The sequence below is a fragment of the Mauremys mutica genome, chromosome 16, assembly GCF_020497125.1.
Source record: "Mauremys mutica isolate MM-2020 ecotype Southern chromosome 16, ASM2049712v1, whole genome shotgun sequence".
NCBI classification, from domain to species: Eukaryota; Metazoa; Chordata; order Testudines; family Geoemydidae; genus Mauremys; species Mauremys mutica.
In genome coordinates, this window is record NC_059087.1 from 14,272,557 (window position 1) to 14,286,977 (window position 14,421).

Sequence of the window (14,421 nt, forward strand, 5' to 3'; positions counted from 1 at the left end):
CACAGCTTTTAAAAACAGCCCCATCGGAAAAGCCTTGTTTTAATACGGACACTAACCAAACTACAAATAAGGATGATTCATCCCCCAACTCCTCCTTCGGGGTTTTAAAAATTTTCCAAAAGCAAAAGTTCCCTGCACCATCCTAGCATTAGGGGTATTAAAAATCTTTGTCAGGGCACGGATTTTGAATCTGGTTGAAACACTTTAACCAGGTCACTTCTCACTCATCTTTCCTCAAACAGAAATCATCCCAATTTGTCATGATCCTCCTATGTAATTCTGTCCATTCCACTTTTAATCTTGGACACTCTATGCTATATACTCTCTGTTTTAACAAGGTCATATCTGAAGTTGAATAGGTTGGCCAGCATGGGACATCATACTCCAAATGTGGTCTAAGCAATGCTTCATAAAGAGCTAGCCAATTATCCTTGGATTTATGTAGAGCTAGTTGAAAACTTTGACAGAACAGTTTTCCATCAAAAAATGCAGCTGAGTCAAAATTGAAAAGTTGTGCAGGTACATGTTCATTCTAATGACTTTTTTTTAAATTGGAAAAAGTCAAAATGTTTCATTTTGACGTTTTTGATTTTTTTTACTTTTATATTACATTAAAACATTAAATATATACATATAATTTAACATTATTGTATTTAATACATACTATTTCATATTCATACATACTAAACATTTTGATGGTCCCAAATCTAAACTTTTTGGAATTTTCGTTTTGAGGGAAATTTTAAAATGTCAGCGTTTTGTTCAGAGTCACAATGATTTTTTTTTTTAATTTCAGAATTTCCATTCCATGGGAAATTCTGGTCCTGACCAGATCTAGATTTGTGCCAGATTAAGAGTTGTTTCACACTGGGGGATTGTTAATCCTGTACTTCAATCTATACTGCCCAATCTGCATAAAATTTTTAAATTATGAATTTTAACGTGAACTATCTTAATCACCTTTCCCCAACCTATGGGATGGAGACCTGGGGTCACCAGACTACTCCAGAAGTGAGGCATGAGAACAGTGCAGGTGAAGAAAACTTTATAACATTGGATCTGCCTCTCCCCAATAATTGATCTTACAATAGTGGGTAATCTACTCAATGCTCTCTGAAAGCAAATAATCTTCCATCCCTGCTCCAATATATCTTCTAATGCAGATGGCCACAAGAACAGCTCCCTTGTGCAGGCCTTCAGGCAGAAACCCATAGACCAAAACTTCTCTTCTTGTCTTCCATGGCACTCAGATAAACTGAAAGTGTGATTTGCCCCGGTAAAACTATCAATGGACACCCACCACGCTAATACCATGCAGCTATCTTCTTGGTGGGGAACAAGTTCATCATACTCTGTAGGAAAGAGAAAAATGTCTAAAGTAAATGTGTGCTCTTGCAGCCATGAAACTGGTAAGTCTTGAAGGCCTGCAGCACTGAAGGACAATCCCTGATGGAATGGCGGGTTTCTAACAAGAGGCCTTAGAGATGGCCGATGTTATTAAACCCCTGAATGAAGAAACCAGAGGTCTATTTACTAAGTCTTTCCCCTTGATAGCCCCATTTGATTAATTCCAGAATCCTTTTGATAGGTAATTAAAAAAGCTTTTCCTAAGGTACAGTGTGCAGTGAACCATTAATTACTTTTCAGCACCTCAGAGATGCAATTCCTTTGCTATTGTGAAGCATTAACAGCAAACAACTAAAATGTCTGCCTCTATAAAAGGGCTGAATAAATTAAAGTAATTTCTCCAAGACCTGCTCTTTGTGGCTGAAAATTTCAGTTCTTTCAGCATTAATAAGTTTGCTCTTTAAGGCTACATTTTCTCAATGCAAATATCCATGACCATAACACAAAGGAATATCTTCCTTGGCAGATATAGCCGCTAGACTGAATCCATCTATTACAGTGTTTCTCAAACTGGGGTCGCCGCTTGTGTAGGGAAAGCCCCTGGCAGGCTGGGACGGATTCTTTACCTGCCCCGTCTGCAGGTCCGGCCGATCGCGGCTCCCACTGGCCGCAGTTTGCCGCTGCAGGCCCATGGGAGCTGCTGGAAGCGGCGGCCAGTATGTCCCTCGGCCCGCGCCGCTTCCAGCAGCTCCCATTGGCCCGGAGCAGCAAACCGCGGCCAGTGGGAGCCGCGATCGGCTGGACCTGTGGACGGGGCAGTTAAACAAACCGGCCTGGCCCGCCAGGGGCTTTCCCTACACAAGCGGCGACCCCAGTTTGAGAAATACTGATCTATTAGTATTATGGCTGTCACTCAGCTACCACAATGTGCTAGGCATGCAGTTGCACAAAAGAGATCAGTTAAATTAAGGATCCTCACCTAGTGGCCATAATTTCTTATAAAAGCCAATTTAGCTCTTATGGAGCTCTAGGATCATATTAATTTTGCTCAAGTGTGTGCATAATGCATCACAGCAAGTGTTTTTGACAAGTGGGAATATGTGTGGGTGTGCTAAGTCAGTGGTTCCCAAACTTTAACAAACCTGTGAACTCTTTTCACTAAAATGTCAAGTCTCGCGAACCCCCTCCTAAAAATGAATATTTCCAGGGATTTTCTCCTTTACCTGAGTATAAATTATAAAAGCAGTGATCTTGGGGAAAAAAAATTGTTTTTATGACATGCTTATTACACACTATTTATTATTAATTATTATTTATCATAACAGTATTTTTATTACATTATGAAAACAGCAACACTCTTCCAAGATCTCACTTTCGTAGCTTGTATCACTTGGAATAAGCCTGTTATAAGACGAGACTCCTATGTTTCATCAAGGAGTATCAGATGTGAAACAGCAGGAAGGGGTTTAAGAAGCTAACTCAAAGAGTTCCTCCTACACAAGCATTCAGGTCTTGAGTAGTCCAGGAAAACAATGCACGTTACAACAAAGCTTAAACTTGTTCTTCATAATAATTCTAAAAACAATACTAGCTGCCTATCTAATTTTAAAAAAAGCAAAAAATGTCCACCTCCCTTTCCATTTCTTATAAGGAGTCTTGAAATTTAAATCACGTCACTGTGATAGATATGTTTGCTTTGATCTGCTTAGATCTTGGAAGTCCAGGGGCTCTAGGTTGCTGGCCCCATGCTGCCCAGTGTCCCTAGGGACCGCTCTGTCCGCCATTAGGGAATTTTTTCCTGAGAACCCCCTGTAACATTTTGCGAACTCCAGTTTGAGAACCACTGGGCTAGGCCTACACTAGCAGCTGGGGGAGGGTGATTCCCAGCTTGAGAAGACATATTCATGCTAGTTCTCATCACGGTAGCAGTATCGAGCAGCGGCACGGGCTAGCTACCCCAAATATGCACCCACAGGGTCCAGGTGGGTTGGCAGCTAGCCCCTGCTACCCCAGCTATTTTTAGCCAGTAAGCTCAATGAGAGCTAGCACGAGTAAGTTCACGGGAGCTGGGCATTGCACACCCATCTCTTAGTGTAGACGCAGCCTCTGTGTATTACATAAAAACACCTAGGTTATTTATGTTGCAAAGTCAAGCCCTGAGAAGTTAGGAAATGCTGGATTGCCTGGGCTACCTTAATTTGGACCCTGTGCATCCAATCTGTGCACTGAATGAGGCAAGAGATGTGTGGGAAAATATAGTATGTGATCATGCAATTGAAGAATGTATCATAATGCATATGTACAAGCAGGAAGTATTAAGATTACCTGAGCAACCGTAAAACTGGCATTTGCTAACTTTTCCAGGGCTTGACTTGGAACCTAAATAACTTTCTTTTAACATGTTTTTTTTGTATGCAGTTTCCTATGTGTGGTTCATTTGGTTGGTTTGGTTTTTGGTTTTGTGTTTTAGGAAAAAGGTAAAACCAAATTCTGCTGTGCACAACTGTAAACCCACTAGCAGCCGTGTTAGTCTGTATCCGCAAAAAGAACAGGAGTACTTGTGGCACCTTAGAGACTAACAAATTTATTTGAGCATAGTATTTCCAAACGTGATTTCTCTATTAAATAACATTTTCCCCAGAGAGATATCCACACTGTCAGTACTGGCTCAGCTAGGTTCTGCCATAGAAGACTGAAGTTTGCCTCCTGTCCATGAGTAGGAATTACAACAAACGAACAGAATATTTAAGCATGGCATAGGAAGTTTAGCTAATGCTTTACTGCAGGTGCCCTCTGGAAGGAGCAGGAGGTTTAGCATCCCTGCATCACTACTGAGCTGACCACCTATATGCTGAGACACTTGTCTGTAATATGCTTTTCATGGCAGCCAGGGACGGCTCTAGGATTTCCGCCGCCCCAAGCAGGGCGGCGCGCTGCAGGGCGCGCTCTGGCGGTCGCCGGTCCCGCGACTCCGGGGGATCTCTTGCAGACGTGCCTGCAGAGGGTCCGCTGGTCCCACAGCTCTGGTGGACCTCCTGCAGGCATGCCTGTGGATGCTCCATCGGAGCCACGGGACCAGCGGACCCTCCACAGGCATTTCTGCGGGAGGTCCACCGGAGCTGCGGGACCAGCGGACCCTCCGCAGTCATGCCTGCGGGAGGTCCACTGGAGCCGCCTGCCGCCCTCCCGGCAAAATGATGCCCCAAGCGCGCGCTTGGCGCGCTGGGGTCTGGAGCCGGCCCTGATGGCAGCAACAAACCTGACAGCTTCCACAGTAAGTGCTTTTTTGTGCACTGCAACAACACTGAGAAACTGCTGCAAGAAATATAGAGTGAGATGAAGAGGGAACAGAGCAAATATAAACAGAAAAATGCATTAGTCAATAGCGCCCACAGATTAGCCTAGCCGGTGAACATCCTGCATATATTAATAATATACTCAGCAGCAGCCTGTGGGAGAGCTACATAAACCTTTACTTCCTTCGATCTTCCCTCTTCTTTTGGCTTGTGTCTAACGTGATGACTAGTGAACATTTCTGAAGTTTCCGTCTGTTTTGTATGAAGGGGGATCAAAATAGTTCAGCCAAAAGTGTTCATTCCTTAGGTGTTCACTGCAACAAAAATAATCCTGTGCAACTCACTTGGCATTAATGTGGATTTTATAACTACTTTTATAGGATTTCCACTGGAATGTAGATCGCTAATTGGGACCATTATTAACTAACTGAACCATAAATTTTAAAGCATTGCCATGTATTTTCACAAATCTAAAAGACCTAGAGAACATTACGCTGACAACACCAAGCGGCAAAATGAAATCCCAATTTAGTCCCATGCAAAATGTTTCAGCTGAAAATGTGTGGAAAAATCACCCTGAGTCACAATTAATCCAGATGATTACACACCATTTTGCACTTGAAAGTAATATGTAAGTATCACTTCTGATATTCAATTCTTGCATCATCCCAGAGCATTAACAGTTCAAAATTGCTAGAACATAGAAATTGACTATGAAATTTTCTAAGCGATGGTCAGTAGTCCAACACCATGTTCATCAGATTTGGTGCAGGTGAAATGCAGTGTGAAATCAGACTTCTCAAAATGCTGTTCAAGATCAAATCTAATTAGCTCATCTAAAAGCCCATTTAAAAAAACAATCCCGCCTCTGGGATACGTGGGATGCCAAGAGAAGACAGAGTTGAGATCTGTTTCCTATACCATGTTTAGGTCAAAAGGTGATTTTTATTGCAACCAAGGGAAATGTAATTTCAAGTGAACTATTTACTGTAATTAATTCCATTTGGCACATGAAAATAAAATGCCTGAAAAACTGCTGCCTGCTTCTGTGCTGAGTTCGTGTTTCCCCATTTATGGGGAAGGGTTGTTTGTCCTTTGAGTTTGAAGGTTTCGGTGACAACAGCAGGCGGAAAAGCAGAGAAATGCAAACATAGAGGAAAAGCAGCTTGCTGGCAGGATTACACAGGTTTGCAGATTTCTTTGCAGTCGAATGACACTGGGAGTTGCTACAATTTAGTACCCGGCATTGGTTCCATCTGGCTGTGTGTCCCCTTTGCGAGACATGCCTGTCCTGTTTATTGCATGGATGAAAATGCAGCAAGAAAAGCCATTATATTGCTGTACATTTATTTAAGGTGTGCTAGGAAGAGTCACAACTAGAATGCTTAACCTAGCTCTATACAGACGCTGGACAAAAGTGGTGAAATTTACAACCGTTAAAATATAATGAAAGTCAATATTTAAAGCCACATTTTTTCCCAAAGGAGCAGTAATATGTGGGAGTTTATCTATTTGCATATTACAAGCTCCACATTTGCGTGGCTGAACTGTATTCGCATTCATAAATTGGGTATAACAATCCATGCAAACAGCCAGCTGATCAAAAATATTCCCAGTTTGCATCCACAATACCTACATGTGTATGCAAATGTGGAAGTTTGAGTGGGCAAAATGGAGGTTAGGCTGGGACGGAAGGATGGTTAGAAGGACAGGGCACTGATGTGGGACTCAGGAGTTCTGGGTCCGGTTCTGAGATCAGCCACAGACTTGCTGTGTGATTTGTGGACCTTAATTCTACCCTGTAAAATGGAGATATTTCCCTATAGCCACGGCAACATTCTGAGGATAAAATCTGTTAATGACTGAGATGCTACCTGATGAGGTTCACATGAGTACCAAGGAAGGCAGAGAGATAAGGAGCCCTTTGGAGTACAAGGGTTTTACCTAAGAATTTAGGGTGCAATTTTCAAACCCTCACTTATCACCAATTTCTAATGAGAACTGGGCATCCAACCCCCTTAGTCAGCTTTGAAAATTTCAGCCTTAGTGTATGGATGAAACTGCACATCGGTCACACCATAGTAGATCTGTTAGGATGCAACATTCAGGTATAACACTGAACAATGGATAAACCAGAAAAGTAGCTCTTGATAGTGTTTGCTCTTGTCCCTGTCTTTGTGTTAGTACATGGCTCATGTGGGACACCGTACTTTTGAACGCTTCATGTCAGTGGGTGTTCAAGTGAGAGTTCTCAAGTGTGTCTGGTGGTTAAGCGCTTGTATGTCTGTAGTTGCCAGAATCAAAACAAGGCTGCTTGTGAGAATCGTAGTGGAAAAGTGAAATCTAATCAAATTCGCCAATTGAATGGAGGTAGAATCTCCCTCTGATACACACAGATTAAACTCAGCCCTACCGCTGAACTTTCAGTCATTTTTCAAAGCAAATTCAAACTAAAGGTTTCTTGAGGCTTGGACATGTCTCGATATAAATGTTTCCAGGCCTAACTAGAACCACCCCAAGAGTGTCCAAATATCACACAGAAAGCAGCTCTCACAGTATTTCAGACATTTAATGAGACAGTATAGTCTTATGGGAGTCCCAACCAAAATGGGGGCACCCAAAGGGTTTGAATAACCACAGATGCTTATCTGAACCAATGGCCAAAGCTTCTAAGTAGAGCTGAGTCAGAGCCAAACTCCAATTCCAGCATCACCAACTCGAAACCCCCCCAAGTTTTGAAGAGTATAGCAGCTAGATCCAAACTTTGCAGCTTTGGCTTCTTTTCACCTTCCTTTTTAGTGCTTCACCCATCCATATTTACTAAGTACTTGAGTTTATTAGCTAACAAGAGGCATGACCCAAACCCCACTGAAGTCAAATGAAAGATTCCCATTGACCTCAATGGTGTTTGAATTAGGCTTAATATATAATTTTAGTGGTCACAGGATAATCCCATACTGGAGGGTACCCTTTCTCCAGGTGAATCCCATGCTGGATTTTCACCACATGTTGAGTCAGGTGCAACATCTAAAGCAATATTCTTCTCTCTCTCTCTCTCTCTCTCTCTCTCTCTCTCCTATCTAATGTAAGATTACTTGTCCACACCAAGCATCTGAGTATGTGAATGCTGAGTCAATGGTTCTGAGACTAGATTGGCATGTAACATCTAAGGGACTCTGTGGGTAGGCTGAAGTTTTGTTTTGCTAAATTTAGTTTCCGGCTTCTTGAATTGTCTAAAATCTTTTTTAAAATTGTAATCTGCTCATAGAGCACAACGGTTGTGCTTGACTAAACTTTTCTCCCCCCTTAATACGGTACTTTTATTTAACTTTCACTTCTGCCTGGGAACCCCAAGGGGGATTTTTAAACAGAAAATTATTATTACAAATTAATTAACTATTCTTTTCAGTTTTGTCTACTGAGAGCAGCTAAGCATTGCTGCTGATCTTCACTGCATTAAGACATTACTGATTGTCATTCTCAGAATGACTGCGAGAATGACTTTTCTGGAGAATACATAACGATATAAATATGAAAGATTTGAAAGGCACTTAACACAACCTATAATAAATCAGTAAAAATATTAAACATATAATTGTAATGTCAAATGCAGTTTAGACATGTGAAGAATGTGATATTATAGTGTAAATATGCACATTCCACAGACAGTAAAAAATCTTAAGTGCATCTCTGACTGTAATTAAAGGCCCCTGCTGTGATAGTCTTACTACTTGTTTCACCACAATATAGACATGAGTAAATACCCTGCCTCTAGAGTTCTTTCATAAGAACACCCCAAGTGCAATTAAACACAAAGCATTTGATGTTTTCAATCTTAAACAATGAGTGTCTACAAAACAGCGCTGCATCTATTTGTTGGTGCTACCTCATCTTTCATAGTATGTGAATCCAACAGGCAGAGAGAAAGGCTCCTGCTGCTAATATCTGAGCTCATCTGGCTGTGGCTAAGGTTTTACTGAACAATGCTCAGCAAAGCTTCCACTTTGAAGTCGTTACTGATCCAAAGGCATGGACATGCATATTGTGGCATTACTTGTAAAGTTAGCTACAGATGCTGACATGATATCCATGCTTGAGATCACAATTGGTCTTTATAGTTTTCATTACACTCAGGAACGTATATCTGGCTAACCTTTCAGTACACTCTGAACATAAGGCATGCATACAGAGCTGCTACCATGGTCAGAGGAACAACAATCACTTGCACTAATAAAAATGTAGGATTCAACTTACTTTTTTGGTCTGTAGTCAGGAATGGACCTATCCAGTGATATCCTGTCACTGAGCTGGGCATTGTAACCATATTCTTCGTACTTAGTCTCAGATTCATGACTGTCATCTCTCAAGGTAGCAGCCATTCCTCCCTGGCCCAAGCCTCCTGGACCTTCAACTAGTCCCATGGGCTTGGCTAGACCTAGAAAGAAAAAAAAATGCAATTGAAAGGACAGAACAGAGGAGGTAGCAATAGGGTTGTGTCGATGCGTTTGGGTTTTTTAAAACATTTAAGCAAATAATAATCTGTTCTGGAATTTGTATTACGTAAGCATAGAATGACTGGATGAAGAAGGTGAGGATCAGAGCAAATGTTCTCTCTAGGAATACTGGGTTAGATCCTCAGCTGAGGTCATTTAGCATAGGCTCAATTGTTTTCACTCAAACGAAATGCTGAAAAGACCATCCCCACTTGAGATGTTAGCCAATGAACAGTGCACCTGGTATGTTTTATCCACTAATGTATTAATGCTAATTTCAAGAAATCAATTTAAAAACAACTATAAACACAGAGAAAAAAACCCATCTACAGCTACATTGTCAAATACATCTTCCATGGCAAAAGAAACTAATAAATAATCTCATTACATATCACAAACCTTAATGGTACGGTTCCATTTTCTGAAGAGCTGCCTATCCATAAGTCATTAAAAGTTATGAACTTATTTATATAATCTTCTGGATCCTGTACAGCAGCTTGCAAATATCTTTCAAATAATTCACAACACAGAGGAAAACTATTATAGCTAGAGCTGGTTGACATGTGCCAAATTAAGATGGTCTGAGAAAAAATAGTCAACATTTTGTCTCTCTCTCACACACACGACAAAATTTTTAGTAAGAGGCTGAAGCTTATTTCTCCTTCTCCCTTGCATAGCAGTGTAAGGTCTTTGACAATCTTGCCTTTACTATGTAAGAGATGGAACTCTTGGGTATCTCCTCTGTACCTCATTGGTAAGCTCTGCCCTCTTTGTTTATCCTCGCACCATCACTGGCACCGCAAATCCCTAGTTAGAGATCTAAGGTGCACTTACACAACTTGGTAGATGACAATAAGTTTGAGAGCTAAAATATTAAGGCCAACATTTTTAAGTTTGGGAGCCTATAGTGAGACACATAAAGCATACTTAGGCATCTAAATATAAATGGCCTGCTTTAACACAGGTACTGAGCACTTGCAGCTCAGGTATTCAATGCCTCTAAAAATCAAGCCACTGTTAGTTAGGCGCCTAAATGTGGATTTAACTGTTGGCATTCACATCTGAAAATATTTGTTTTAACACTGCAGGGAGCAATCTCAATGCAATTTGGCCACTTGACAGCCACTTGAGCCTTTGAAAATCTTCCCTGGTAACTCACAAGTTCATTGCCAAGTAGCTAGTTAAGTCCCTCTTTATCATGCCCCTGAAATGCTTGATAGTCTCAGTGTGAATCATGGACCTTAGGGTACCAGGGATGGGGGCGGGGCACAAAGAAAACACTACAGCAAATCTTTCTTGGCATGGCCAAGCCATTGAAAAATTCAAACAGCTCTAGGCAAAGAAGCCAGCTGAGTTGTCAAAATGAAGGAAAAACATGAGGATCACACTGGCAGGATCTCATTATGGTTATGCAGTATGCGTGGGAGGTGAGCCCAAGGTCTGATGGGTGACTGACTTAGAGGAAGAGAAAGAATAGGTGAGCAGGAGCAGAACTCCCCGAGGCCATGTAAGCATGGGAGGGGAAGAGGGAAAGGCTGGAGCTTTAAAACAGAATGTTTAAAAAGTGTCTTGTTTACTGAGGCAGAGAGAGGAAGGGCACAGAACAGTGATGTCTGGCTTGAGGTAGAAGCTAACTTGCATAAAAGTTCTCTAAAGCTGCAAGTAAAACAGAACTCAGAAATACACAACATATGAACAACACACGTGAAGTTTGGGATGGAGAAACTCGCCCGAGCACTCTGCCAGGGAAACCCCCAGCCCACCCATTTAACCCACTTTATGGGCCCTCTGTGATACCAGAGCAGAGACCTGGCCCATGGTGTCCTCACAAATCCCCTTGCACTTGCACATCTGCATAACCTGTGGATATGGCAGGTGCTGGCGTCACCGGGATAATGTATCTGATAGCAATGGATGGAGTCCATGTTTAAAGCCTCATTTATTAAATGTATTGTTCCTCTCTCTAAATAAGCCTCTTAGCTATTTGCAAGAAATGAACAGGAGGGCCCATATCAGTAATTGATACACTTGCCTCACCCTCCACTTCTCAAAATCCAATTTTTCCCCTTAAAAGTAAAATCTGGGAATCAAATGAGTGTGCCTTAAAGTGGGAGTCTTGCAACAAGAGTAAGGGATCAAAAAACACAAGGGGAAATTCAAGAAGTTAGCTCAGCTGGACTGGAGAAAAACATTCAACATCAGGCAGTTTTGGCAGGCAGGCACAGAACCTTTTCCAGCTCTGACAAATGTTGCAGCTAGTCGTCTTGGTGCTAGTCCAGCATGCTAGTCCACCACGTTATGCTGCGCTGCCAAATGCAGGGGCAGAAAACCCAGAGAATGTGCTTCTATACAGCATTCTGCAGCAATATGAGCAAAACTAAACAAACGACTTGACGATCCAGAACATTTCCGGTGATTTCATTGAAGTTGGCTGTGTTTTGAAGCTATTCTTTAATTCATGGAATTGTTCAAAGTAAAGCTCCCACAAGCTACAAAGCACCTGGGACTCCTTTGTTCCTTTCTTCTGCTGAAACATGTATAAACCTGTCTGGCTGACACTGGCCAAACTCCTACTCTGTGGGCTAGACTACAACTTGGACTGCATCCCCCCAGTGAGGGACTCCCACATCTGCCCTTAACCAAGCTACCTGAGCCTTGGGTCTGGGGGTGTAGTACCCAGTTACTCCCTCTCCAGATCAAGTGGGAGGGGAGGGATGGGGAACCGACACAGCTCTGGCTCCACTATCCTTCCCACTACTGGCCAGCGTAGCTCTGTTGGTGTGGAGGGTGTCAAAATTTGCTGCAGGTGTAGGCCAGTGGCAAATCAGTCTTGCCTTGCCCATGGATTTAGAGGGGAACAGGGCAGGCACTGTGTCTCAGAGGAGAGACACTGGGACGTCTCTTCCGTGAGAACTGCGGCTTACCCCACCCTGTGCTCAAAGTCACAGCTGAGCCTCAGTCAGTGCAGTACCCAGCATCATGGGGCACAATGCTGATTGGTGCCTCTAGGTGCTCGGCTAATAGTGATAAATACTAGGGGCTGTGGAGCACCAGTTAAAGTGTGGCAAGGGCACAGATTTGCCTTGTCCCCCTGGCTGGACTCTCCTCTTCCTCGGAGGCACCCATCTCTACCCGCAGCCTGACCCTGTGGGCACATGTTCCTACACCTATCCCCACCAAAGCTGAGTGAGTGGCGCTGAGATCTGGAGAGCAGGGATGCAGCACCTCTCAGGTTTGGCCTTGCCAAAAAGTGGCCAGACGGTGGCCCGGGTGGACCTCCTCTCAACGGGCGCTGCAGCCTGAATACCGTAGCCCCTGAAGCATGCTAGCTGCTTTGCAAACAAACACACTGACAAAGACAGTTCCTGCCCTTAAGAAGTTAATGTTCCCCCATGTAATTTACCGTTTTGCTCTGTGAAAAAACAGCATTACCCCATCCATCATGAGCTGCTATTCTTTATTACTCATCCCATTTATAGGAAATGCCCATTAAGCACCCCCTTTTTCACTGAAACTGCACCAAAATGATTTAGGAATCTTTTTCTAGAGTACATTAACCTGCTTGTAGTTATCCCAATAAAACAGCTGGGATTCTATTATTGACCAATATACAACAGTATTACAGTTTTGCATTCTGCAAGTATAATGAGAAACTATAACCAACTATGTCTAAATACAATTGAGAATTGATTTTATCATGCCTATGATTCAGTACATGCAAATGGAGCAACTGTAACCAATAATGCTATGCCTTAGATTTTTGCTGTTGACAATTTTCCAACAGTCCAGCTTTCCGTGGGAAAATGCCAATTTGACAAAATCAAAACATTTCACAGGACCGTATACAGTTTGTTGAAATTTTCAATGGAAACGTATTGAAGCGCTTTAACAAATGGAATATTATATCATATGTATAAAGTTATAACATACTATAGACATCAAACCAAATCTCTTGGACCTGATTGAAATGAAGTGCTTCAATCGGGTCATTACGTGTTTCTCAAAAGAAAAATAATCAGAAATTCCATATTGTGGGAAATTTTGGCATTTCTACTTTTCGTTCTGATTTGGGACCAAAGGAAATTTTGAAGGGTCTGATTCCCCTAGGAAATGGAAATTCTGAGTTTTGATGCAAGTATTTAATATGATGCAACACTTTCAAATAGACTACAATGTAAAGCACTGATCCTGCACACCCATACTCACACAAGTATCCTTTCAGAAAGCAATGGAACTACTCCCCCGAGATGCTACTTTATTAAGAATAACTATACGCAGGCTTAGACTTCTTCCAAAACACATGATTTCCAGTAGTGACTAGTGATTTTGAGCACCTCCATTTTTGTATGCCAACTTTAAAGGGGCCTGATTTTTCAGAAGGAGGGTACTCAGCACTTTCTAACCAAAATCAAACCCCTTTAACGTGTCTTAAGTCAGGCACACAAGAATTTGAAGAGCTCATAGTCATTGGCAGTCACTTTATAAATGCTTGGCTGCAATGTTTAAGTAACTGAAAGATGCTGGAGTATGAAGGTTTCTTCTTTAGGCTTACTGGCTCACATTCTGATGTCAAAAACAACAGGGAGTCTGGTGGCACCTTAAAGACTAACAGATTTATTTGGGCACAAGCTTTCATGGATAAAAAACCCACTTCTTGAGATGTATGGAGTCAGTTACACCAATGTATGGAGGGGGTAACTCCAGCAAAGCCAATGAATTTACACCAGCATAAAGGACATAAGTTCTGGCCCACTCACTTTAGTGGTAATGATGGTTTTCTTACAATAGAAGGTAACTGTATTTACTTCTTCTAGTTCAGGTTCTACTTGTTTATGAGCAAAATCGTTGCATCCTGAAAGGCCCAAGGACAAGAGGAATCAAGCGTTCGGCATGTAGAGAGTCTCAAGCAGTCTGTTTGCTATTGTTCTCGCTAGAAAGATGGCCAGGTAACCCTGCCCAACCATGTATAATTGTAATACTTTAGTAGGCTTTATTCCCAAATCTAGGATTTTAACTGTTCATGCTGCTAATCTGATCTCGTTCTAGAAAACCACCAGAGTTGCACTTAAAAGATACTGCTGGGTTAGGTTTTTTTGCTCTCGTTACCCCATGCTACTGTAGCCTGCTTGCAATTATCATAATAATGCAGCAATATTGATCAATGTACAGCAGCAAAATAAATGATACCACATTGCTTCATTCTGCAAATACAATGTAAAAGTGGTTCTAGTAGCTTTAAAAAAAATTTACTATTACTTGTCCTACAGTCTCCATCCATATACTGC

General features: G+C 41.9%; 1 protein-coding gene across 6 annotated transcripts in view; it reads right to left on the reverse strand.

The window, feature by feature from the left end:
* The window catches only part of GALNT9 (polypeptide N-acetylgalactosaminyltransferase 9), a 684,555-nt gene that overhangs the window by 162,405 nt on the left and 507,729 nt on the right, over positions 1–14,421 (reverse strand). For 5 of the 6 annotated variants that reach the window (XM_044990515.1, XM_044990516.1, XM_044990518.1 and 2 more), the window contains one exon: positions 8,898–9,078. In XM_044990515.1, the coding sequence (XP_044846450.1) occupies positions 8,898–9,078 (181 nt within the window). Of the gene's footprint in view, positions 1–1,300; positions 1,336–8,897; positions 9,079–14,421 lie in introns of those variants that run through there. The other variant, XM_044990519.1, reaches the window with a different exon arrangement.